The following is a 26,030-nucleotide window of genomic DNA, read 5'->3' on the forward strand; positions in this document are numbered from 1 at the left end:
AAGCAAACAATACTCGCGTCGAAACTTTCTCGATAGCTTTTCGGAATCTTGAGCTACACCACCCGCACCGACATGTCATCCCTACGACCTGCACACATTGTGCTAAACCCGTACTTCTATCCGGCCGGTAATTCACCAGCCGTGTGTCTGACTCAAACCCATCCGCCAGACAGAGATGCTGCTCTGCTCCTGCTTGGTTGCGGCGACATCCGTAACATCTTGTTCACCATCTACAACGGCTCGGGCACAGGTGAGCAGCTTGACGTCGACTTTTACAAACCGTACCAATCTAAATAGACCACCGCCGCCTCGACTTCACTTGTTGCGACCTAGAAGCCGAGATCATCGCTCGTAATGCGCTCTTACTCACGTCGATACTTGATGATATGACAGGCGATCACACTCAGCAATTATGGAACATATACTATCACAACTTCCTCGACTCTGAGTCCGCAAGACTGCTTCAGACTCAGGCCGCAAGACTTGTTGCTCATGCTCAATCACTTGAAGTTTGGGAAACCGGCTCTTATGCGCAATGTGTTGAGTTCGGCGACAGGACCACATTCGCGAAGGCCCTCGAGCTCTGGAAGATATACGCTACGCCGCCGGCCGATAAGAAGCAATACAGACAATTACAAGCAACACTGAGAGTGCAGTGGCGCGCCGCAAAGCGATGGCAAGAGATCAAAGTCGAGCCTCACGAATTGCAACTCACTGGTGGTCGATCATTTGCTCCTATCTTCCAAGAAGCACCAGTCGAGCTAAACGAAATGTATCGTACATTCTGGCGAACTGGAACTTGTCTGGAAAACAAGGAGATGATCAGTCAACTGACTATCGCAAATCCGATGTTCGTGTGCTTTCGCGAGGGTCTAATCCTCCACTATGGAACCAGTCCGCTGCTAGGGTTTCATCATGCTTCAGCTTACGCCCGCCTATCCACCAACTCGCCGTTGCAAACAAGCGAAGCAAATATAAAGGAAATGCCCAAACCTATGGCCTCTGCACTCACGCAATTCTCCGCATGGTGCAAGGCCTTCCGCCTCAACGCGGCGAGGGTCAAAGTTCGCTATGTCTGCTCTGAGGCCATCGCGTTCTGCCATGTTCTACGCCATCAACGGCTACACGGAGAGTCACGGACTGCCAACTGGTATCGCAACAATTGGGGTTATAGCCGATTAGAGCTTGACACAACGTGTTACGGCCCGCACGGGAACGCTCCAACTGCATTCGACGTTATCGACACATCGAATCTCACAGACCATCTTGGCATACTCAACGTACTTGCTGCTGCTGGTCCCCTTCTTCTCAGTGGGTCGGCCGCCACAATAAGAACTGAGATTTTTATACCACGAGAAACAACAGTCTCTGAATCGGCCAAAGCACTTCTAAGTGGCGATCTACCTACCGTCGCTCTTCTGCTTGGTCTGAAGCCTGCGCATTTCTGGTCCGACGCCACCGCTTCATGGGATGTCCACAACTCCATTGAGATGGACTCCTATCACGCTGAAGCCTTCGTTCACGGTATGTCTAGACAAATTATTCTCTGGAAGCCCACAGGAACAACTAGAGTCGAATGGATAGCGCCGAGTCTTGCCGAGTTCGTCTTCAAGATGTATCTCACCATGTTTCAAGACGAGAGCCTGCATAGCCTGCTTGGGTTACTCAACACGGGAGTCGAAGGTATGCTTGCCCGCAAGTTCCATACATACGAGATGTACTCGCGAGCAAGTTTGGCAGTTCTTCTACTGCACATCAAGAACTCGGGAGTTGTCGAATGGCATCCTTTCATTGAGCGCTTCCTAGACATGATAACTCAAGACAGAACCCTTATGATGGGTGGGCATTCCTATCAATCCCTTTTGGTGTATGTTCATACATTTGGTCTGGCTGATCTCACAACATTTACTCATTGGCATCCGGATCACCACCGCAAAGATCTGCAGAAGGGCCCATTCCGAGAGTGGAGCACTGTACCGCCAACAGTATGCGTCACGATGGCCATACCGCATAGTGCGGTTGCGATGTTTGCAGACCTCGCAAATGGATGTGGTACGCCACAGTGCCACATAATGACACAGACCTCTCTGTCTTCGAAGCAAAATGTCTATCCCGATATTCAGCTCGGTTTTGGTACGATTACGACTTCAGGCACGGATTTCACAGACGATTACGCGTTGAACATCCGAGAGGATCCACAAGGCTGGTCAGGCCAAGCACCGCTCATCGTCTCGACTATGGTATCTACACTTGGACTGGTGTTCGAAGGCGACCCTGCTTGCGAAGTTAAGCTTTGCTTGAAGAATACACCATCTATTGCTGCCGAATTTTCACCCGGCCTTGGTCCATTGCTAGAGATTTTTGGGTCGGCGGTCGGTCGGAAAGATGTTCATATCACGAGACATCGCCCGCATATGACTGATGATGTCTCAGTTGGAGCTATAGAGGAGGTCAAATCTGGACTAGGTAAGTCAGAGTTTGCGCTCATCGTTATACCGCCTTCGTATGGACTGATTATGAGTACAGATGGCGAATTCTCAATCACTGTGAAACTTGCATTGGACTCTACTGGCAGCAGGATATCCACCCTCGCAGTGCGCTTCAAAACCTTATCAGCCAAAGCCGTAGCAGTCTTGCAGAGTGGAGGCTCTATAGATGTGCAACTTCGAGACCCGTTCAGTCTAGAATTGAAGATACACAGCGGAGATGATCTGTGTCAGGCCACAGTCCAACTCCCGATGCCCCTGGAGTTAGGTCAAAGTAAGACCAAGATTGCTCGGAAGTCTATGTGGATCGAATACTCGGCACCCGTCGCAGAATCAGCATCCTTGTCTGCCCAACCAAATGCGCTTTTCCCGTTGCGAAAAGACCCAAGGTATGACGGTAATCTCGACAATTTTCACAACGTCACTCATGCGGCATTTAGGTCATCTACCGTTGAGCTAGACCAGCTTCATTATGTATGCCCCGATGTCCTACCTTTTCTCCATATCGACACTGAGGGCCCTCATGCTCTGTGGCTGAAATGGCTTACTTCTGGCAATGCTACCATGTCGAGTTCAGAGCTTGATCTATGTAGGAAGCTCCAAAAGAGAGACGAAGCGCTGCCTAGGCGTATAGGAGTCAAGAATCGAATCTTCCAAATGATTTCAGGATTTGCGGACCTCAACAGCACCGCCCGATGCTCTATATTCCGTATCGAGGATTTCCATGGAACTGTTGCGATCGTCATGGTCTATGCCATTCGTATGGATCTGTCCAACCAGACGGTCTTCTTGGACGCTGCGGTCATTCAGATGCTCAACACCTTACCCAAGGAGTGTACAGCAGCGGTAGAGGAGATAGCTGATGCTGATATTGTTACTTTTAAAGTCTCCGATCAAGAGGCCCTGTTCTGGAAGCATCTCCTACCAGCGTTCGCGGAGCGGTGTCGCCAGTGGCAGCACAAGCTTTCGTGCGAGTATGAGCAACAAAACATGATTCCGATCTATACCGTACCAGGAGAGAGCTTCATGTGCAGGTGTGGGTTAAGCATCTTCCCTGACGGCTATCTGGACAATCTTGAAGCTTTCAAACCGCTAGCACGGTTCTCCGTCCGTGTCGCCATACCCGTCATCTTTCCTTCTCCCGTCAGCCGAGACCGCTCTCCACCAGATTGGCCAATGGACATTACCGAGCCGAGCCACCCGAAGCAGGACTGCTGCAAGGTATGCAGTGCGCGCAAGTCAAGTGATGAAAGGCTGTTGCAGAAGTGTGCGGGCTGCAAGGTAACGCTGTACTGCTCCCCGGCATGCCAGAAGAAAGATTGGAAGAAGGACCACAAGCAATTGTGCTCACAGTTGAAAGACGGCTAAAACGCTCGATTGCGCTCTAGTGTCGTAGCGGAAGTTGGGCGTACTACAACCACGTAACTTGTAGAAAGTCGAGGTTGCCGTATTTCCTTCCCTCATGCGTAGGTGTATGTTGAGACCTTTCTGACCGGTAACTTGTACTGTAGGGTACAGAACCTACATCTGGCTTTCACGACGACACAAGAGTTGCTTTCCTAGCCTACTCGCTTGTGATGGAGGGGTCAGTTGAAGGATTTGCGACAATGGTTGCCCCTCATCTCTGGCGATCTCTTGGGTACCAAGGCTTGGAAGTATTGACGTGGACAGACGGCGCTACTCTGATCACACACACTCACACACGTTGTCAAAATGTAGATCGTCCAACACTACTACTACGCGCGATGTTTTTAGTACATTGTCTGTCGTGAAGCTTTGAAGAGTCGCCACGAGGCTGTGGTGTGTAGCGGCCGTCTGCTGGTTGGCCTTGCGATGGTCTGAGCGGCTCTTCGTCGGCTGGGTGGATGTAACTTAATCATGATGCAAATAGTGATGGTCAGGCGACGTGTACGTGCTCGTGTTCTGCCGCCTGCCCCGACATGCGGCAATGGATCCACAACCCCGCAAACAGCAGCAGAGTTGCACAGTGCCGGCGACAGCGCAATGTACCACAGCAGTAGGATATTCGATGCAAACATTTCGCGAGTGAAGTATGACTACAATTGTCCAGGGAGTCAATGGGGCAAGCAAGCACGTGGGGCGCGAAGGGTCCTGCAGGGCTGCAGTGTGATCCAAGAATAGCTGCTAGCGGTTATCGATAGATGCAGGGTGGCGATAGCGGTGCGCAACACCAGGATCGTCAGGGCAGGCCATGCAGGGACGATGTTAGCTGTCAACTTTTCTTTTTCGAGGGGTGAGCTTCAAAACTGTTTCAAGAGTTGAACCGCGATGAAAGTGCTCGCGAGGACGCCGGAAACAATGTTTGAAGTGCGACGCTGCCGCGGATGCATTTAACACGCGACACAAACGGCTAGCCCTTCCGTGATTTACGGCCTAGCGTGATCGTAGGCGGATGGTGCCCCGTATCTGCGCGGCGGGCCACCCCTTCTTCAAAGAGAGTGTCGCCGCTCGCTCCTGCCTCGATTCACTCCTTCAGTGCCCTTTCCTATCCTTCGGGACCACCTTCGCTTTACTAACCCGGCAGCTTAATCTTTTGTTTCCTAAAGACACTCGCTTTTCGAAACTTCTTCGCCGTACCATCTCAGGGGAACACAAACCACAAATTCCACGCGCGCGCCCTTCCCTTGCTTCGCCGCACGACCGCCCGGGCCCCTACACCTGCTGTTTCACTCCCAACCATCGAGAGTTCCTGCCTACGGTAACTACAAGAGAAGGTCGTGATACCGTCATCTTGATCGCTGCGCTACTCCACTTGCCGACGATAAGGTGCTTACACGACATCGACGATCCCGCAAACGGTCCGACATCATGGTACGAAGTCTGCTGTCCGCCGCCTTTGCGGCGACAGTACTTGTAGGCACAGCGCTTGCTGGAGCGAAATGTACAAAGGACAGCCACTGTCCTCAGGACACGCCATGCTGCTCTCGTACGTGTCGCAAAATTTTATCGCATCGGGGTTGGTGCTAATCAAGTGACAGTATATGGCGACTGCGGTGTCGGCGCTTTCTGCCTTGGTGGCTGCGATCCCCTCATGTCACACAGCTTCGACTCGTGCGTTCCCGGTCCCGTATGCAAGTCCGGCAAATACACACTAGACAACCTCGACGACGTGCAGACCATCGACAAGTACCTCGGCGATGCCTCCAAGATCAACTGGCAGTCGCAGGGCATGCCCACTATATACACAGACCCCAAGACCAAAGAGAAGTCAACGCTCTTGACCATGGCACAAGGAACAGTCGGAACACTACTGGCGTCTACCTACTACGTTTGGTACGGCAAGATCTGCTCCAAGCTTAGCACAGCGCAGGGCAAGGGTGTCGTCACTGCCTTCATTCTTATGTCGGATGTTAAGGACGAGATCGACTTTGAGTGGGTTGGCGTAGACACAAGCCACGTCCAGTCCAACTTCTACTCTCAGGGTGTCACAGTGTGTAAGTAATCCGACATTCGGGCTAAGCTACCCTCGCGCATGACTAACGCGATTTTAGACACCAACGGCGAGAACCTCACTGTCCCAGACGCGAACACGGTCGATACTATGCACGAATACTGTGTTGACTGGAAGGAAGACACCCTGGTATGGTCCATCAACGGCAAAGAACAACGTAGACTCGAGCGATCAGACACATGGAACAAGACATCCGGTCGCTTTGACTACCCCCAGACACCTGCGCGTATCATGCTTTCCCTGTGGCCTGCTGGTCTGCCTTCGAACGAAAAGGGTACCATTGAGTGGGCGGGAGGAGAGATCGACTGGAACTCGCCCTACATGACCAACGGATACTACGCCGCCCGCTTCTCAGAAGTCACTGTCGAGTGCTACGACCCACCGGAGGGTGCACAGATCAAGGGAAAGAAGACATACAAGTACACGGATGAAGCCGGTACCAACAATACCGTCGCCATCACGGACGATGTAGTTGTTCTCGGCTCGCTCATGGGCACCGGCGAGAACCCAGGAGAGGCCAAGGACAAAGACGACGATTCAAAGGCCACCGATATTGCCATGGTACCTGGTGGTAATCCTGGAGGAGGTGCTGGACGAGAAGTCGCTGAGACATCAGCTGCCGCACAACCAAATTCGCCTGCACAAGAGACGGGTTCGTCTGGCAGCGGCGTCACCGCTCAAGGCCAGTTCGACCAAGGTCTAGGTGGCAGCACTGGTGCTGGATCCGTCATCCAGCCTGGCCTCGGACGCATGGGAGGATCCGTCTTCGCCATCATCGTCGCCATCATGGGCTTGATCGCGTTATAATCGCATTACCCATTTTTTCCTTTACCGCTTTATGCCCTTTTTCATGTCCGTCTGTCTTGTCTATCCTTGGCGTTTAGTTCGATACCTGTGGTTTTGTAGTTTTGTGTACTGGGGAACAGGGGTGAGACGGGTTGCATACTCCCCCTCGTCGTCTTGTGTATAGTGCATACATTTTCCTTCTTCCTCATCGTCCATCTCCCGCAGTCTTCTGGTTATGACATATTTCCTGTCTAGATGGTTGAATCTGTTTGATACAACAAATGTAATACCGCATTTCAAGAAGCTGCGTCTTTTTCTGATGATGTATTGAAGCGATGGAGGAGCTCGGTGCATGGGGGTCAAGAGGTGAAAAGAGATTGACGAAGCTGCAGCATACCCAGATGAACGACAAAAAGTCTCTGTGTGGCCAAGCACCGCATATGCATGCCCCGCGCGAGCATGGAGGCATATCAAACCTGTTCGCAGCATCTCGCCGGAAAGGTACATCCAAGGTCAAGAGGTATGTCAGCGCTACAAGGATGAGTCTCGGCTACCTGCCCCAACCGTCTAGTGGATGCAGACTTCGACCATCGGCAGTGGAGCTCACCCGTCCCCTGTATATTACCATGTCGATGACTGCAGCCTCCTTTGGAGAGAAGATGAGCGAATTGGACAGAGCTTACTATGTGGAGAAGATAACTGATGCCGGACTTTGCATGAAGAAGATGCTTGACCGATGATTTGGGTCGGAACATAAGACAAGCCCCTCGCAGGAAGGTTGCTTTGGCATTGAAGACTCCTTGTTGTTTGGCTCCTACGGCAGTCTTGAAGCATTCTGCAATCGTTCAACGCTCCTTCCACGTCATCATGTCGCTCACACTTTACGCTCTACTAACTGCCTTGGTAGCCGTAGCTGTCTACAGCCTCCGCAGCGTCGGTCGCAGGCCCGCCAACTACCCCCCAGGCCCACCGACGCTTCCCATGATAGGAAACCTGCACTTGATGCCCAAAGAAAAGCCGCATCTCCAGTTCCAAAAGTGGGCCGAAGAATACGGTCCTGTGTACTCGCTCATTCTGGGTACAAAGGTGATGATCGTGTTGTCGTCGGACCAAGCTGTGAAGGATCTGCTTGATAAACGAAGTGGGATATATTCGTCGCGTCCGGATATGTATCTTGGTCAGATTGTGAGCAATGGATTTCGGATGCTACTCATGGTAAGCTTCTCCGATAATGACAGTTCGTTATTAAGCTGATTGAGGTAGCCGTACGGCGATACATGGCGCATGATTCGAAAGATTGTTCACAATAACCTTAATATTAAGGCGGCGCGGACATACGTCCCATATCAAGAGTTGGAGAACAAAGCGATGCTTGTCGGCTTCTTGGACAGTCCAGATCTCTTCATTGACCACATTCGTCGTTACACGAATTCTTTAACGACGCAGATGATCTTCGGGTTTCGCACTACAAGTATCGATGACCCCAAGCTGAAACAACTCTACTCGGTGAGTCGCATTCTGAGACCCTCTCATCTCTCTAACACCACCTCAGGGTTTCGAGAAGTTTTCCGAACTCATGGGTGAGACTACAGCGGGACTTCTCGATCTATTCCCAACACTGCGTTCGTTACCCGATTTTGCACTTCCCCTACGGAAATATGCGAAAGAACTACACGACAAAGAGAGCGAGCTATACGTCGGCCACTGGCTAAACGTAAAGAAAGCAATCAAGAACGGAACTAGCAAACCCTGCTTCTGCGTCGATCTCGTCCGCGCGCAAGACGAAGAAAACTTTTCAGACGAGCTCGCCGGCTACGTGAGCGGTTCTTTGCTGGAAGCTGGATCGGACACTACATCCGCAACACTCATTGCCTGTGCGTAAACTACCCTACACCCACCAGAATTGCACTAACCCCCCAAAGTCATCCAAGCAATGATTCTCTTCCCCTCCGTCGCAGCCGCCGCCCGAGAAGAACTTGACCGCATCTGTGGCCCCCGCTTCCCCACACTCGAAGACGCGCCAAACCTGCCCTACATTCGCGGCTGCGTCAAAGAAAGCATGCGCTGGATGCCTACAGCCATCCTCGGTGTCCCACATGCTGTGATCCGCGATGACGAGTACATGGGGTATAAGATACCAAAGGGCGCGGGTGTGATGTGGAATGTATGGGCGATTCACAATGACCCGGCACGTCATCCTGATCCGCGCCGCTTTGACCCGCAGCGGTATTTTCATGATAGCCAGACTGCGGCGGAAGCGGCGAATAACGCGGATGCGTCGAAGCGGGATCATTTTCTTTTTGGTGCGGGGAGGAGGTTATGTCAGGGTATGCATATTGCGGAGCGGTCGCTGTTTCTAGCTATTGCGCGGTTAGTGTGGGCGTTTGAGTTTCATCCTGGTAAACATGCGGATGGCGGTGTTTTTATGCCTGATCCGAATGATTTGACGGAGGGTATGTTGGTTCAGCCGAGACCTTTTCCAGCGAGGATTGTGCCGAGGGATGAGGGGAGGGTTAGGGTTGTGAGGGAGGAGTGGGAGAAGATGGGGAGTTTGCTGGATGGGGAGGAGCAGTGGAAGGTTTTGCCTGAGGGCTTGATTTGGAAGGAGTATGATAATGCTGCGAAGACGACATGAAGCTGCGAGAAGGTGGAAGACTCTCTGCCTCGTTTGTTCTGCTTACATGGCGTATTCCAAGAACACGTTTGCTTCTTCCTTTCCCTTCTAGTAGATGTAGTTTCTGAAGGTGAAAAGCCTTCATTTTCGATATCAGTCCGTTCTCGCACGATAATCTCAAGTAAACAACCCACTGTCAACCCCAGTAAGAAGCCAGGAGCAGATGTCACACGTCCGCTACGAATGCGCAACGTGTGGTCACAATAGAATGAATAAACTCTTCCCAAACTACAATCCTTCCGCCGAGTGCGACCATCGCATAAACACCTGCAAAGCATGTCTTCAGAAGCATGTCGACTTTTGTATCAAAAACGCGCAAATCACGATTACCACCGATGGAAAGGCTTCGTTGGGAATAGGGTTTCCCGAGTGTACGGCTATTATGAGAGCTATCAACATTAAAATTGCCACCACCGAAGCCATGTATGCGAAATTCGAACAATTAGAGCGGAACCACGATGATAAGTGGCGCTGGTGTCTAGCTCGAAATTGTGGTGCCGGACAGCTCCACGACAATAGTCCAGAGGGGGATGGGGAAGAAGACACATGTAAGTGTCATAAGTATTGAGCACTCGCCTGCGTGCCTTGCGGTCGACCGTACCATAAAGGCGAGTTGTGTGAAGCCTACCAATACCGCATCAAAGACCGTATCGAGGAAGAAGAACAGTCTTTGTGAACTAGCAAGTGGCTGACCAAAGCCCTGCCCTGGTTGCGATACGAGTATAGAAAAGAACGGTGGCTGTGCTGACGTGAACTGTAAGTGGGCGAGATCAAGCTGATAGATGTTGGTCACTTACTTGAATAGGTACTCAATGCGGGAGGAGGTTCAAGTGGTTCTGATTAGTAACAGGACGGCATTGACAAGTACCGTAATCCGACCGGAGCGAAACGATTGCTTTTCTTTGGCATGTGGAGGTCGCAGGCCAACCACGGCGTATCGAGAATGATAGAGCTCGGTATATTTATATGCTTTCCATGGCATGTCCATCATAGTCCTGGACCTGTAGATAGAGAATACCATAGAAATCCGGAATAACCCTCATTGAACTTGTATTGTTTAAATCCCTACTATCCTATCCACCTCACCTCTCTGGATGTCTATCAATCCATGCCGTGTTCCCAAATTCACCCGAAAACGGGTACTGAAACACCTTGTCCAGCGTCGAATACGGCTCATACTGCTTCCGATCCATGACAATGCTCACATTACTCGCCAGCCGCGCAGTCTCATTCCACCCAGGCCCGTAGTCCTTGTACTCTGCCATCGTAGTATTGAAGTTCACCCTTGGATCCGTAGCTCCCCACTTGATGTACCCGTTGGGCTGGATCGAATCATCCAGATAGCAGTTTGCGAAGATGGAGCGATGTTGAGCGTTCCAAGGGCGACCCAACGCGCACTGGCCAGTTATGGAAAGGGAAGAATTGGCTTTCTTCACGTCGGAGTCGTGGATGTAGACGCCGTATTTGTTGACAAAGGTTGTGTTGGTACCCTTCCATGCTGTGATGCCGCCGCCACAGTTACGAAGGGAAACGAGACTGGACTGAATCCACGCCGTGCCGAAACCGTAGAAGAAGTCTGTTTGTCCTGCTATCTCGTTCTTGTAAAAGTACGCGTTGCCTAGTTTGCCGACGTACACGGTGTCTTGGTACGAGTAGAATCCGCAGTAGTAGAAACCGGTGTTCGCATAGCTCACTGAGACTGCCAGGGCTGGACCGGCGGAGTAGGGTGCGTACAAGTTGCTGAAATCTATGTTGTATGCGCGAAAGTCGGTGTTTCCGAATGGTGTACCGGCAGGTACGGGATCACCGGTTGGCCCGGTTCCAGTCTTACTCGCGTTGAAGGTTGGCGCAACAGTGAGGACGGAAGTATAGGCGTTGTCCAATGTTGACAGGCCAGCTCCAGTTGCATTGCGCCATATCACATTGACAGTGTTCTTGCTTTGGTCATTGGGCGCTTTCGTTTGACCAAAAAGGTAAACGGGACCTGGCCGAGTGACGTTTACTTGCTCAGTATAGTTTCCAGGAAGGACCAAGATGTGATGGGGCGTAGTGTCGTTTGGTAAGCTGAGTACTGCGGACTGAATTGTAGAGAAGTTGCGACCAGGACCAACCAGGATCGTGTTCTGAGGGCAACCGTCCAGTGGCTTCTTTGTCGGATACTGGCACGCTTTGCGGTTGACAGTCGATACAGCAGCGCAGGCCTCGAACAGGCCAAGGAGGAGTGTAATCCAATGCATGGTGAAAGTTTGAAGTTTCCTCACGGCCCGAAAAAGCATGCGCGCCTTTTTTTTTTTTTTTTTGGCGGACTGAGGCTTGGCCTGCACTTTATATCAACTCATCGTATCCGCACTCCTGGGGTTGGGATTCCCATGTGGCTCAAGACATCCGCAATGCCCGGTTACCGTTGTGCCCTGAGCACCATCATCAGCCGCAAGTGCGCCTCTAGTATCAATTATCCGTTCAATGCCTCCAATCAGCATCATTACCAGGCATGTCGAGCGCGGGGAGTATCCACCTGGAGAGATCCGGAGAACGTGGGGAAGATGGAAGAACATTATCCACCAATTAAGCCGATCACTAACGAGCCTCGGAAATGATCTCACATCGTCAGAACAGCCGGCAAACCGATGAAAGGAGTGAATAATGAGCCATAGTCAAACGTCGTTATATAGGCTTGTTCTGTGTCGCCCGCGAGGCTTCCGTGGCGTCGGTCAAGCTTCAGCACAGAGCTTACTGAGGCTTGTTTAGATGGTGCAACGGCGCATAAGATCGTGGACTGAAGGCGGCATGAGATGAAACTGCGGTGGTAGCCAGAGTAGCAGACATTGATGCCTATACGAACGTCGAAGCTGAGCTGCATCGCAAGCGCTTCAAAGTGATGCGATGTTGATTCCGTTCCAGCTAGGTACCGCTTGCAGGAGTCCAGCCAACATTGTAGTCGCGACGAAGACATTCGTAAAGTTTTTAGAGCCGAGCATTTTTGTGCGCTATCTCAAATTTGGGGTATGAACTTGGGTCTTCGAAAGAGCAAGCCGCCTGTGGTGTTGAAGAAGTGTAAGCTCGTGAGGCCCTCGAGATATTACCGGCGCCAAACCGGAAATTACATTACCGGGAGTTCCGAGATTTGGCAGGAGACACGCGAAGGTCTGACCAGCTGCTTTCAACCTACAACCGCATGAGCAAGCTGCGTCCACTCTCGATTGTTCACCGCCTGAAGCCCTCGTCGCATCTTGCACATTTGCTTCTGTGAGCAGAATTTGACTTCCAGCGACAGTACTCTCCATACATGGTCGATTTTGCGCTCAGGACACTCATGAAGTCGGCCGCTTACGCTCCACAAGATTCCGGAGGCGTAAGAAAACGAATATCGAGCGCACTGAAATGCAGTTCGAAGTATTCAGTACGCGCCCAGTGCGTTGGTGGTAGGCTAATAATGCCCAGCGATCACGACATCGCCCTTGTCTTTTCTGCGCATCGTTGAGAGGATGTTCCAAGACATTCCAACCAGCGACTTGCTTCACCTTCCTGTTCAGGGTTCTTGGGAGCGACCAGCTTTGGACACCACAAGCAACTCAAGGCTCGCAATGTTGCAGCGCTTGCTGATCGCGACATGGAAGGAGTGCATTCGCAATTTAATTCGCGTGGCATGCTACGACCATGTTATCGCGCCATTGCAAACGGTTATATGACCCTACAGGATCCCGGCCACTGCGTAATCGTCCATCTTCTGCGCAAACCGCTACCAACGACCCTTGCGGCTGTGTTTCGATCACCAACTCGACGCGAGCTATTTGTGCCACTGGTGCTTCTAGCAAAACCCAAGCATGGCCACAAGCGCTGACGACGACGCGAAGGTTGCGCGGTACACCAATGATGAAACCTCGCCTTCCCCACCGGTCTACGAAGATGGCAGCGTACAAGAAGATAATGCCTATGTCTACGACGATTCTCAAAAGCTAGGTTACACGGCGACCGTCTTTGTCATTCTGAACAAGATGATTGGTACCGGTAGTATGTTCTCTTCACGCTCCTTAGCTTGGTTGGATGCTTACTTGTTACAGTCTTCTCGACTCCTTCCGGTATCTTCGCAGCAACAGGATCCGTCGGTGTGTCACTTTTCCTGTGGATTATTGGCGGCATTCTCACATTCTGCGGGCTATCCGTGTTTCTGGAATTCGGTCTCGCAATCCCACGTTCAGGCGGCGAAAAGAACTATCTGGAGCGCGTCTACCGTCACCCCAAATACGTTGCAACATGCGTTCTTGCTGCGCAGATGCTGTTGCTTGGATTTTCTTCTGGCAACTCTCTCGCTTTCGGTCGCTACGTGCTGTTCGCTGCTGGTTCGGAAGCACCCGATGGCTGGGCGGCGCGTGGTATAGCCGTCGCTTGTGTCACCTTCTCGGTCGGACTCCATGCCACGTTTCCAAAATGGGGTATCCGCCTTTTCAGCGTCCTCGGCGTTTTCAAGGTTTTCATACTGCTCTTCATTGTCTTCTCGGGTTTTGCTGCTTTGGCTGGTCATCTGAAGATCGAACAGCCGCACAACTTTGACAACGCATTCGCGCTGGAAGTCGGTGATGGCTATGGTGGCGGCGGTGCCTATGCATACTGCCAAGCTCTATTGCGTATCATTTACTCCTACAAAGGCTGGGAGAATGCCAACTATGTGTTGGGCGAAATTCGGAACCCGAAGAAAACCCTTGCCTGGTCTGCGCCCCTGGCAATTGGGGGGACTACCGTCTTGTACGTCCTCGCGAATGTGGCTTACTTCGCTGCAATTCCGAAATCCGATCTTGCGAAGAGTGAGGTGATTGTTGCCGGTCTCTTTTTCCGCAACGTTTTTGGCAACAGTGCTGGAGCGCGTAGTCTTCCCGCTTTCGTTGCCCTCAGTAATTTGGGCAACGTGCTCGCCGTCAGTTTTGCCCATTCGCGCCTCAACCAGGAGTTCGCAAAAGAGGGTCTACTTCCGTGGAGCAGATTTTGGGCATCAAACAAACCATTCAATTCGCCGGCGACAGCCTTGTTCCTACATTGGCTGATTACGGTCATCGTACTGCTTGCGCCTCCGGCTGGTCCTGCTTACAACTTCATCACTGATCTGTATACATACCCCGGTGCATGGATCAACGGCTTCGTCACTGCCGGTCTCATCTACCTACACTACTCGAAGCGCGAACGCTGGGAGTCGCCATGGCACACCTATCTTCCCATTGCCGTTCTCTATCTGGCCGCAAACATCTTCCTCGCGCTGGTCCCCTTCATTCCTCCGGATGGCGATTGGAATGCAGACGGCTACCCATACTACGTATTCCCGGTTGTTGGTGTCAGCGTTCTACTGCTTGGTGGATTCTACTGGCTCTGCTGGACGAAAATTTGGCCGAAGCTTGGAGGATACAAGATCGTCAGTGAACGCTATGAAGATGCTGAGGGTAATGAGCATGTGAAGTATGTGAAGGTATACACTAAGCACGATTGAGCAAGCTGGTCCTCGATGCATATCATACCGATACATTTGGCCGTGGTCGCGGCGTCCTTCTGTAGATATTGTAATAGCCGTGCATGCATCGGTGTGAACTTGCTTTCATCGTATGCGTGATTCATTCTTCTGCGTGCGTTCCCTCGGTACATTGGTGCCTGCGATCAAATATTTCGTTGAACTTTCCAGGAATATTGCTAAGGAGCGCAGACAATGGCTTGATCGCGAAGGTCTTCGACAGAAAAGCCAAAAGTAGGTGTGCTGTATGTAACAGACGTTTTGCGACGGCGCCAAGACATTCCAGCCCCTGCGGTGGAGCTGGTGACGCACAGACCTCGGAACGCGTGACGCGACAGTGCTGCCAACTCTACACGATTGACTCGCAGACATCAGCTTCACATTTCACCCTACGCCCAAAGCTAGACGACATACCTGCACTGATGCCATTCTGCTCAAGCGAACATCATCGTTGCAACGCATCGATGGCACGAGACGCCGATTCCCTGTCGTGTAGTTCCGTTCGTGTCCGTGGCGCATCCTCGACGGGTAAAGGCTAGGCCTCCAATACGCCAAAGACCCCATTTCGCTCTATTTCGCTCTAATAGCTCAGGCAGCACGAAGTTGCCTGCGCTAGCGCACCAAAAACTTGGCGGTCCTGCGACATGATCATCAATCTTCATTTGTATAAAGCGATGAGAATTCACGCCCCATCCCGGCGCGGCATCAACACGGAGTTCATGAGATCACAGCTCTTGACTCGCTCAACGACAACAATGACTGAGACTTCTGGCAAAGCCATGAACGAATATCCTGGATTCGGACTACCTCTTCGCAATTGGGAATGGAGCAACTACGGCTTCTATCCGATCGGCTCCCACCACAATGCCTATGGAAGCGAATCAGAGATCATCCCTGTGCGAGAGCTTGCCGTGATGGATGTTTTGGAAAAGCTCACCGACAAGCCCGACTGGCATAAGAAGGTCTTTGACGATGAAATTGTTGCCAAGTGGCGTAAAGAGGCCCTCGCCATTCCTGACGGACACTTTTGGCACCTGGCTACCGCTGCGAAGAGACAGCATTGGACCCACGACGATGACCGGCTCGAGCTTCACAACGATAGTCAGTCTTGCATACTCGAAAATATCCTGGATGAAGCTACATTCGATACTGTACGTTACTCTTGCTTCCAAATAGTCTTCATTACTAACGCTATGTGGTGTGTTCAAGAGCTTCGCAGCAAAGCAAAGTATTTCGAACAATCGGGCATCATTCCTTCTCTCGACGCAAGCGCTTCCGTAGCCAAGTCTGACACGCTCGTTACAGGCGAGCTACACGCCAAGCTTCGCCAAGCTTTTGACAAGCTCAAGTTAGACCACACTGCATCTCCTGATTGGCATCCCAACTCGAATAATATGGTGCAAGATCTGGTACATCCATCTATGTACCCTTTGGTATATGGGCGCAGTTCTGGCTTTCGTGAGGAGCAGGTTGGTGTGACGGACGCTGTAGAGCGCTGGGCTGGTAAGGGCGAGGTCGTCCCTCAGCAGGGGCTCGAAACGACCACAGCGCAAAACCGACATAGTTATAGCGTTGGAGGCAGCGACATCCCGCCGGAGTACTGGTCGAATCAGTACCAATGGCTGCCGGCCAATGTGGCTTTTCAGGATGATGGGTCTGTCAAATTTACCAGCTACATCAACAATCTTCACCCTACGAGATATTCCGACATATATCGTACCATCGAAAAGCTGGTCGAGACATCCATACCCATGTGGGATCAGTGTTTGAGGTTTGCAGTCGGCTACCACAAGTTTGAAGGGGCCGGTCGTATGGAAACTCGCACCGGTAAACCTGAGAATCCCGAGTAAGTCACGGTAATGTCTTAGAGATTTACGGCTGCTGATACTTCGCTTGCGTAGTGACGAGAACGAAGAGAATTGGACGCCCCACAAGGAAGACTGTGCTGATGTAGAAGCCAGCGAATCAGACCTAGAGGAAGAAGGGTACGAGGATTACTACGATAACGATGAGGACCGCCAAGAAGGACTGCTGGAAGCCAAGTGGAAGTTTGTCCGCAAACCTCGTATACATCCCATTCCCTTCAACGACATATCCTACGCACCACAACCAGGCAAGCGTCTTGCCGATAAATTTCGCGATTCGGGACTTCAGATCATTGTCAAGATGGCCTCGATTGAACTCACGCCTGAGAAGCCGGACTTTCCTCTGGGCGGATGGCACATCGAGGGGCAGATGAACGAAAACATCTGCGCAACTGCGCTGTACTACCTGGACAGCGATAACATCACTGACAACAGCCTCTCATTCCGCATGCAGACGTCTGCTTACCTGCAGGATGACCAGGGTTTCGACGTTGGACAAGACCGTTATCACTGGATGGAGCACGTGTACGGTACTGGCTTTGGATGTGGGAATTCGCCATGTCTGCAGAATTATGGGAACGTACAAACGCGCGAAGGTCGGCTGCTGGCTTTCCCCAATGTCTTGTAAGTCGGTCAAAATTCTGCCCTGACACGGCCTTTGGCTAACGTATACTAGTCAACATCGTGTTTCTCCGTTTAGTCTCATCGATCCTACAAAGGCCGGGCATCGTCGCTTTATCGCACTTTGGCTTGTCGATCCTACGAAGCGCATCATCTCTACGGCGAATATTCCGCCTCAACAGATGGACTGGTACCTCGACTCGTTACTTGGATCAAGCGACAAGACGCGTCAAGAAGCGCTATCCAAACTTCCCCCAGACCTCATCAACCTGCTAGCCGAGAAGGGACTCGCAAGTCCTTCTGTCACTACGGAAGGTCGACTGCCTGAAGAGCTCATGAACTATGTGCGCGAATATTTCGAAGAAGCCAAGCACTCCCTTCCTATGGGGTTGCAAGAGGCAAGTGAGCATCGTAAAAAGCTTATGCAGGAAAGGGGTGCATTTGTCCAGACCGCAGAGAAAGGATGGCGGAGGGCGACCTACAGCTTTTGTGAGCATTGAGTCGCGGGTAGGCATTGTTGAGAAGTCGATCATTGACAACCTGCGAGAGGAATGGAGTGGATTGGCAATGTAAAATATCAGCTCTGGAGTAGCAAACCGGTCTTTGAGCGATCACGCTGACATTGGACTACTACTACCCACAGCTTCCCTGCCTAAAATCTATTAGGACGGTAACTCTGCGAGACTCCTTCACGCCGCAACAACATCCTATTCATCGTCGCTTCGACGCTTCATTGCTAGGCGCCATGCTCCGAAGCGTCAAAGGCACCTTGCCTTCCGTGTCGTTCCAATGCAACTCATACACGCCGTTCTCAGCCTTCATGCCGTAGAATGAAGTGGCAACCGTACCATCTTCATCATACAACATAACTGTGGAACCGTAGAAAGCGAAGCCCAGGGTTTGAGTCGTAGTGTTGCCAGTGCCGTTGTTGGATGGGAGAAAGCCCACGCGCCCGTCGGTCGATGATGACGAAGGAACGAATAGAGCTGCGTTCGACCATGTGGGTTTACCAGTAGCGGTGGTAGTGTTGGGGTTTCCAATGAAGTGCTTGTTGACATCGATTGTGACTATGTCTGTTAGTGGGATGGACTTGGGTGCGCCATAGCTCAAAGAAGCCAAACTTACAGGTTACGACAGCAGCATCAGTGCTGTTGGAAAGAGCTGGCTCTCCGACGTATGCAAGACCATCGGCATAAAAGAGTGGAAAGCCACCAATGTCTTCGCTGTACGCATACAACTGGAAAGGCGTGGAAGCGACATCGCGCTTGCGGGCACCCAAGACCGCGAGCGGGAGCAGAGCCAGCAGTGCGCTGCGCATGGCGATATGCATGATTAAAGAGTGTACGTTGAAGAATATTAAACGAGCGTCAGAAATGCAGCAAGCATGTAGAAAGTGGTTGCAACAGCTAACAATGAACAGTCCGAATGTCCTTATTACACTCGATACATCGGCTGAGTCAGTCTCCATCTCTACAGTCTCCTGAGCGACTCAGATGCATTACGACGTCTCCACGTGTATTCATGACGCCTCGAGTGGAAACCGTATCTCTTGGTATACTACATTGGGACGTCTCCGAAGGGCTACAAGGACCCGCTCTCGTACAGTGTAAACTGCGCTATCGAGGGTTACATGCTGCCTGAATTCACTTGTTTCAATGCCCAGGCGGAACGTAACCTCAGCCACTCAAAGCACAGATGCGACACGTAGTGCGAGTCGGAGCGGGTCTTATTTTTGGCACTGCCAAGCTCAAGCTAGAGAATGCTTGTTGTCCCCACTGTCGCGTATTCCTCTAGGTACCGATCGAACCGTTTGGACGCGGATTCTACCCGTTTCCGAGTGGATATTTGAAGAGTTTGTCTAATCCAGTTGATGTACCGCACTCCACTGAGTACTTGGTACAACCCAGCAACAACGGCGCGCCGACCTGTCACCATCAACGGCCCTTCTGCGGCGCTTCCTTCCTCCGATTCTCGAGTCAGCAAACTCCGACCATGCGTGAAGATTTTCCCAACACCCGATAATGCATTGGAAATAACACCGATCGAGCGGGGGCTCACCTGATGCACCGGTAGACTTCGCGCATACTACTCAGTAACCCCACGCCGTTTATAGATGCACGATACCGCTAGCAGATCGCCGAGCAGCAGGCCTACTTGCGCCAAGTAACGCCCTAAGGGGCCTCCGAAGTTTGGTGTAGGGATCAAGGTAGTCTTGACCCACGATAAACGATGAGACTATCTACGGAGCATCACGAAAGAAGAGCACGAGCGACGATTTCGATATTATCATGACGTCGTTGAATCGTTGGAGACTGCACAGGTGATGCCCCTAATAGATCTCTCAGATAAGACAGACTATGAATGTAGGATGCGAGGGCGACATAAAGGGAACGAAGGGTTGAGCCATGCAGCATCATCAGCTTGTCTTTACATTCGTTTGACTGAGCTCAGATCACTCTTTGGGAGCTTCTTTCTAGAGTCTTTCGTATCTTGTCACTCGCTTTAGAACTCACTTTCACTCGTTACGCGGTCATTGCTCGTTATCTCTACGTATCATTTTCCTCCGAGTACCAAACGCCTTTCAGACATTTGCATCATGTTGTTACGAGGCGCTTTCGGTCTTGCAGCCTTGACTGGCTTTGCGGCCTCTTCGCCTTTCGTTTCGAACTTGAGTAAGTTGCACCTCATTCTCATGCAGAAGCAACGTCGCCTAAACTATTTTCAGTGCCGAGAAGAGCATGCGATGGCAACACTGCTTCCACCCGCTCGGAGTGGTGCGATCACTCCATCGATACCGACGCGTCCATCGAGATTCCAGACACTGGCGTGACCCGCGAGTACTGGCTCGAACTCACCGATGTTGTTGTAGCGCCTGATGGCGTATCCAGGACGGCGATGGCCATCAATGGCTCCATACCAGGACCGACGCTCATCGCAGACTGGGGCGACATGGTCGTTGTTCATGTGACCAACTCCCTTACGTCATCGAACAACGGCACCAGCATACACTTCCACGGTCTTTGGCAGAAGAACACAAACGATCAGGATGGTGTGAGCTCCATCACCCAATGCCCAACCGCACCAGGCGAGTCAATGACTTACACCTGGAGGGCTACCCAGCACGGGTCGACTTGGTATCACTCGCATTTCGCGCTTCAGGCGTGGCAGGGCGTTTTTGGTGGCATCGTCATCAATGGACCTGCAACGGCGAATTACGACGAGGACTTGGGTATGCTTTTCCTCAACGACTGGGACCACCAGACGGTTGATGAGCTCTACCTGTCCGCCGAAATGGATGGCCCGCCAGTTCTCGACAATGGCTTGATTAACGGTACCAATACCTTTGGAGACGGCGGCCATCGTTACAACGTCTCCTTCACAGCTGGAACTTCTTACCGTATTCGCCTCGTCAATGCCGCTGTCGACACTCACTGGAAATTCATGATCGACAACCACACCATGACCGTCATTGCATCCGATCTAGTACCCATCGAGCCCTATGAAGCTACTGTTGTCAGCATCGGCATGGGTCAGCGATACGACGTCATCGTAACAGCTGATCAGGGAGACGTGGTTGAAAATTTCTGGATGCGCGCTATTCCGCAGTCCGCATGCTCTGAGAACGACAACGAAGACGACATCCGCGGTATAGTCTACTACGGTGGCTCGGCTGGAACGCCGGCCACCTCCGCATACGACTACGAAGACAGCTGCTCCGACGAGACCGAGAACCTTGTGCCGCACATCCCAAAGACTGTCGGGGCAACATCGTCCACAGCCGATGAGCCTGTATCTGTCGGCCGCAACGACGAGAACATGTTCAAATGGGCTCTCAACAGCACCTCCATGGTCGTATACTGGGACGATCCTACGCTCATGCAAGTTATGCGAGAAGAAAGGACGTTCGAGGCCTCCAATGCCGTCTTCCACCTACCGCGCGAGAACGAATTCGTCTACGTAGTCATCAGCACCAACATCGGAGTACCTCATCCAATTCACTTGCACGGCCATGACTTCTTCGTCATCGCCCAGGGTACGGGAGAATACACCGATGACATTGCTCTCAAGCTTGATAACCCGCCGCGCCGCGACACCGCTATGCTGCCAGCATCGGGCTACCTTGTCATCGCCTTCGAGACAGACAATCCCGGAGCGTGGCTGATGCACTGCCATATTGTTAGTGTTCCCCTCTTCATTCACGCTCGTAACACTTTACTAATATCCATACAGGGCTGGCACACATCTGAGGGCTTTGCCATGCAGTTCGTCGAGCAGTACGATAAGATCGCAGGAATAACCGACAAGGATGCATTGGAGAGCCAGTGCGATAGTTGGAAGGCTCATAGCGGCTCTGTTGGTATCCTGCAAGATGACTCTGGTGTATGAGGCGCGGAGACTCTTTGTCACGTGACTCCCTGGAAGACTTGGGCTCACTCTGCTCGCTAGTTCAGCGCCTTGGCTATCATAATACGCATCAGCATTCACTCTTGAAGTACAACTGTGCGTGCGATTGATGGCGCTTTTGAAACCCGCTTCACTTCCATTCTTCATCATCGCCTTCGCCATCATTGGACGCGAGGTTGGCCCCCGCTTCAACGCCGACACGGTGTCATGATCTCTTGTAAGCGGATACCAGATGCCGACGGTGTTCGCGCTTGTAGTTCTGTTTCATCTAATCGAGGCATTCGATCTACAGCGGGAAGCGCGTACCTGCAATATCTTGTGGCACAGCTCTCCAACATACGTCATCCGTCATCAGCCAAACTTCGTCGCCTCAGCCCCGCGCTGCCGTCTTACCAATATCCTCCTTATCACGAACCAACCCTAAGCTCTTACGCGACCCGCCGCTAAGCAGCATCTTTCGTGTCGCCTCTTGAATCATTGCGCGACGTCATCCTTCACACATGCTACACCATCATGGCGACCCCTACGAACAAGTACGTAGACATGCGTCCCAACTCTGGTCATCCCATGTTTTATACTTTTTCCTTCGATTTTGCCTCTTTGTCACTTATTAGAATGCTGGGGCCGCTGTACTACCACCAAACACCACTCATGCTGCATCACCTTGCCGACGACATCATGGCCTCGTCTTGGAATCTGGCCCACTCTCTGAACTACTGCCTGCTACGTGGAGAGTTGCGGTATCACAAGTTTTCGCCCCGATGAGCGAGGTTTCCACAGGCTGGTCAAACTGCTGTACGGACATATGTGCCGCCTCCTGGAACTGGTACAGCTGGTGGTGTGTTTGATGGCTGATCGGCCTTCAATGAAGCCTTGCATGGTTTCGAGCTGCATCGGATGTAAACTCCATGGCATTTCAAAAGTGAATAGTTGCACGACAGGCGTTTCGGTTCGAGACAGTACACCCTGGTAAACTCACGCCGCTCAACAGCATGAGAGGGCGCTGGTTGCATCATTACGCAAATTTGTACCCAAACGCCAAGTTCTCTGGGCCTGAAAGCACATCTGACTCAGGTATAAAAAGATACGACAATCTTCAGTATGGCTGAACTTCATCTCCATTACTTGCACCAATTGCTCCATCATTCACACACAAGTTGAACTTCGCATTTTACCTTTTGCCTTACTTTTCCGAACCGATTCTTGCATAACTACAAATGCGCTTTCTTTATCTTAGCCTCCTGCTCTGTGTTGCGCAAGCATTTATCCCGACGTTTCTAGCTGACCCTGCAACTAGAGACCCTAAGAATAATCCTGCGCTTGAGCGAAGGGAAATCGTCCCTCCTGTCGAGCAACAAACCGACACCTCAACAACTCCCGCACTGACCAGTGACCACTTGCCGCGACATGAGCTGCAAGACCGGGATATCACTGCGGTTCATAAGAACATAGGCGAGAGTGATAGCCATGAACCTCCTGGGAATGGGCAAGGACACACCATCGCCCGTCGGGATGCCGTCACTTACATCGCTGTGGTCAAGTATGGTTATGAAATTGAGAAGTTCCGAGACTTCTTGAAAACCAAAGCGGAAGACGGCAATGACATCTACCAGATCGGACCGGATGACAAGATCCTCGGGTACGGGAATGTTACTTTGACTCCGAGTTCGAAAGCCGACGTAGAGAATTATGAAGGCACTCTCGGTCTGCTGGAGGATCTTCCCGTGACATTTCATCGAGCCGTGCAAACGAAAAGCGCGTCTTTCGAAGTTCACCCGAGCGCCGACTCATACGAGAACAGCGGCAAACTCTCACGCAGAGCCTAGAAATGGAAGGCCCAATATCCCGCGGACGACGCTTTGGTGATGGATAGTGAGTATGAGTAAGTCGGATGTGGTGTCACATGTCTTCTTGAACTAATCAAAGGGCACTGTTTAGTGGTGGCCCCACGACGCTCGACTTCGTGTACCCTAAGAACCCCGGTGAGGGCATATATGTCTACGTGATCGAATGGGGCATTCATATCAAGGTCAAGAATGTAAGTAACCCTGTCTTCACAACCGTCGCATCGCTAAATCCACGTTGCAGCCTGACGGTGAGCGAGAATTCAAAACAGACAACGACCGTGTCCTACAAACTACGAGGTCTTTCCAACGGCATGCGAGTCCAGATACAGACGACAATACTATCAAACCATCTCACGGAACCCAGGTTGCTTCAAAAGCTGTGGGCAAGAAGTACGGACTCGCGAAAGAGGTATGTCGTCAACGCTGCATAGCGTTTCCGATTCATACTCCTGCGTCCATCTCATCCTCTCCTGAAGACAGGGCAGCATCTGCTCAGCCAGCCGACTATTCTACGCAACTCTGAGAAGATCCGTGTGTTCAAGAACATAGCTAATGTTGTGCCCAACTTTCTAGGCGACACTGGTGTCGACAAAGGTCATGCCCATAAGCGGAGATTGGGAAAATGCAATGTGGCTGATTTTGGAAGACATCAAAAAGAACGACCGTGCGGCGAGGAGCGTTGTTACCACATCCATGGCTCTTGGTAAAGACATGACCGCCGAGGAAGCGAAGGACAATGAACAAACCCAGAAGCTGTACGGAAACGACCTCCGTGAACTATCGAATCTTGGTGTTCCATTTGTGGCAAGTGCTGGAAACGACGCAAAGGACCCTAAGCGGAAGCTGGTGGATCAAATTCCTATGTTGCTTTCAGGTGATGATATTCCTCTCATTATTGTTGGCGCTTCGGACTACGATGGCAAGCAAGCCGACTCCTCGCAAGCCGGTCCACTCGTCACAATTCATGCGCCGGGTGTTGACGTTGAGTGCCAAACGAAGGTGGATGAAGAAAGTGCATTTGTAAAAGGCGCTTCGATAGGTAAGCAAATGTCCTCCTAAACCTTGACTACTGTGTACTTCGAACTGACATGCGACTTCGGCACAGCTGCACCTCAGGTTGCAGGCCTCATAGCCACGTACTTGTCCTACGCGACTAAGCCTTCGGACGACACCAAAACTGGTGTCGAGCGCGTCAAGGCCATCCGAGATTATCTTACCAGCGAGAAATCGAGCTGGGTCCGGGATAGGGACAATCCCAACAGCGGTATCCGTGTGATTTGGAACGGGGCAGACGCGGCCGCCCACGGGGATGATGGTGACGACGACAGCCCGAACGACTCCGATCCACCTCCATCAAGCCCTGTGCCTTCGCCAACACCGTCTCGCAAGAACAAAACACTTTCTATTATTTTCCGAAAGTACGAGGAGCAAGTATACCGCGAGAACTCCTGGTTGTTCTTCAAGGGCGATTATGGCACGTCCTCAGTGTGTCGACCTGACATGGAAGCTACGAGAACCGTACTAGTAGGAGGCGACGGCTATGTGGTAGACAATCCACCCTGGCCTGGGGGTACGTACGAGATGGACGACCTCATCGACGGCGTTAATTGCGACTACCTCAACGATGGAACCACTCCTGGATCTCTTTGGTGTCAAGATTGGGATGCAGAATCCGAGGGCCCTTTGCCTAAGGACCTAGAGATTCAGTGCAAAGAGGAGGAAGTGAGATCGCGGAGTGGAGCTGAGGTCTGTCCGCCTGGGCCGCTCATGTTCATTGAACATCATGCTGTCGTTACGTGTGACTGGTAGCTTTCGCATGGGACAAGGTTGAGGGATACCAGGCAGCTTTTCAGGGTATTTCCCTCGCTAATCTATATGATGTTTGGTTCTGGTTTGTCCTTCTCTTTAATCGATCGTTACGCTCGCTCGCTTTTGTTTGCGATATCTATTAGCTCTATGTTCTTCATGAATACAACGCGTACGTCAGAGCGTTGCTTGTATGCCTATAAATCCACAAAACCGGGGCATCTGCTTCCTACTAACATACAACTTTGAAATGAAAAGTATGAAGCGGCACGAAGAATTCTTCATCATGCTGTCAATGGAACCCACTGGGCAGCTTCGGACGCGTCGTTGCTTCGTTCAGCGCGGTGTTATGAGAAGGTGACGCGTCGGCACAGGTCTCAGAGCTAGCTCCACAGAACGCCCGTGCAATCTCCATAGTAAATCCGTGGTACATCCGCCCATCAATGCGACCACGATTGTCATTCTTCAGTGAGATGTAAATCAGCACCCTTGATGATCAGGCAGCCACGGAGGAAGTTGAGAAGACGACTATCGGAGGGTCTGCGCTGCTTCATGAGAGAAATGTCCCCAATATG

General features: G+C 51.6%; 10 protein-coding genes across 10 annotated transcripts; 8 read left to right on the top strand and 2 right to left on the bottom strand.

The window, feature by feature from the left end:
- Positions 1-72: 72 nt before the first annotated feature.
- Positions 73-4,308, top strand: BKA58DRAFT_426374 (uncharacterized protein; the record flags this gene model as incomplete). Its single annotated transcript, XM_046172958.1, has 5 exons — positions 73-250; positions 298-1,524; positions 1,561-2,466; positions 2,527-2,875; positions 2,927-4,308. The coding sequence occupies 5 exons, from the start codon at positions 73-75 to the stop codon at positions 3,852-3,854; spliced, it is 3,588 nt and encodes a 1,195-aa protein (XP_046031944.1). The 3' UTR covers positions 3,855-4,308.
- Positions 4,309-5,315: 1,007 nt separating this feature from the next.
- BKA58DRAFT_305286 (concanavalin A-like lectin/glucanase domain-containing protein) lies at positions 5,316-6,765 on the top strand (the record flags this gene model as incomplete). The annotated part of the gene is made up of 3 exons (XM_046167054.1): positions 5,316-5,433; positions 5,486-5,941; positions 5,999-6,765. The coding sequence occupies 3 exons, from the start codon at positions 5,316-5,318 to the stop codon at positions 6,763-6,765; spliced, it is 1,341 nt and encodes a 446-aa protein (XP_046031945.1).
- A 694-nt stretch (positions 6,766-7,459) lies between these two features.
- Positions 7,460-9,664, top strand: BKA58DRAFT_29774 (cytochrome P450). The gene is made up of 4 exons (XM_046166897.1): positions 7,460-7,959; positions 8,008-8,250; positions 8,297-8,618; positions 8,667-9,664. Exons 1-4 carry the CDS (start codon positions 7,612-7,614, stop codon positions 9,377-9,379), a joined length of 1,626 nt encoding a protein of 541 aa, XP_046031946.1. The 5' UTR covers positions 7,460-7,611; the 3' UTR covers positions 9,380-9,664.
- Positions 9,665-10,500: 836 nt separating this feature from the next.
- BKA58DRAFT_303690 (pectin lyase fold/virulence factor) lies at positions 10,501-11,655 on the bottom strand (the record flags this gene model as incomplete). The annotated part of the gene is made up of 1 exon (XM_046166985.1): positions 10,501-11,655. The coding sequence occupies one exon, from the start codon at positions 11,653-11,655 to the stop codon at positions 10,501-10,503; it is 1,155 nt and encodes a 384-aa protein (XP_046031947.1).
- Positions 11,656-13,071: 1,416 nt separating this feature from the next.
- Positions 13,072-14,955, top strand: BKA58DRAFT_29762 (amino acid/polyamine transporter I). The gene is made up of 2 exons (XM_046166896.1): positions 13,072-13,429; positions 13,480-14,955. The coding sequence occupies exons 1-2, from the start codon at positions 13,243-13,245 to the stop codon at positions 14,892-14,894; spliced, it is 1,602 nt and encodes a 533-aa protein (XP_046031948.1). The 5' UTR covers positions 13,072-13,242; the 3' UTR covers positions 14,895-14,955.
- A 331-nt stretch (positions 14,956-15,286) lies between these two features.
- On the top strand, positions 15,287-17,898 carry BKA58DRAFT_464942 (uncharacterized protein; the record flags this gene model as incomplete). The annotated part of the gene is made up of 4 exons (XM_046174943.1): positions 15,287-16,063; positions 16,112-16,758; positions 16,814-17,401; positions 17,454-17,898. Exons 1-4 carry the CDS (start codon positions 15,557-15,559, stop codon positions 17,896-17,898), a joined length of 2,187 nt encoding a protein of 728 aa, XP_046031949.1. The 5' UTR covers positions 15,287-15,556.
- Positions 17,899-18,109: 211 nt separating this feature from the next.
- Positions 18,110-18,716, bottom strand: BKA58DRAFT_434819 (uncharacterized protein; the record flags this gene model as incomplete). Its single annotated transcript, XM_046173291.1, has 2 exons — positions 18,110-18,465; positions 18,524-18,716. The coding sequence occupies 2 exons, from the start codon at positions 18,714-18,716 to the stop codon at positions 18,110-18,112; spliced, it is 549 nt and encodes a 182-aa protein (XP_046031950.1).
- Positions 18,717-19,727: 1,011 nt separating this feature from the next.
- BKA58DRAFT_29830 (laccase-1 precursor) lies at positions 19,728-22,050 on the top strand. The gene is made up of 3 exons (XM_046166902.1): positions 19,728-20,070; positions 20,124-21,574; positions 21,629-22,050. Exons 1-3 carry the CDS (start codon positions 19,995-19,997, stop codon positions 21,782-21,784), a joined length of 1,683 nt encoding a protein of 560 aa, XP_046031951.1. The 5' UTR covers positions 19,728-19,994; the 3' UTR covers positions 21,785-22,050.
- An 868-nt stretch (positions 22,051-22,918) lies between these two features.
- BKA58DRAFT_29894 (uncharacterized protein) lies at positions 22,919-23,733 on the top strand. The gene has a single exon (XM_046166904.1). The coding sequence runs from the start codon at positions 23,020-23,022 to the stop codon at positions 23,626-23,628; it is 609 nt and encodes a 202-aa protein (XP_046031952.1). The 5' UTR covers positions 22,919-23,019; the 3' UTR covers positions 23,629-23,733.
- Positions 23,734-23,817: 84 nt separating this feature from the next.
- On the top strand, positions 23,818-25,840 carry BKA58DRAFT_374386 (peptidase S8/S53 domain-containing protein). Its single transcript, XM_046169323.1, has 3 exons — positions 23,818-24,058; positions 24,223-24,688; positions 24,755-25,840. The coding sequence occupies exons 2-3, from the start codon at positions 24,247-24,249 to the stop codon at positions 25,456-25,458; spliced, it is 1,146 nt and encodes a 381-aa protein (XP_046031953.1). The 5' UTR covers positions 23,818-24,058; positions 24,223-24,246; the 3' UTR covers positions 25,459-25,840.
- The last annotated feature ends 190 nt before the right edge of the window (positions 25,841-26,030 follow it).

This window comes from Alternaria rosae (assembly GCF_020736505.1).
Source record: "Alternaria rosae strain MPI-PUGE-AT-0040 chromosome Unknown BKA58scaffold_1, whole genome shotgun sequence".
In the NCBI taxonomy this organism is placed as follows: Eukaryota; Fungi; Ascomycota; class Dothideomycetes; order Pleosporales; family Pleosporaceae; genus Alternaria; species Alternaria rosae.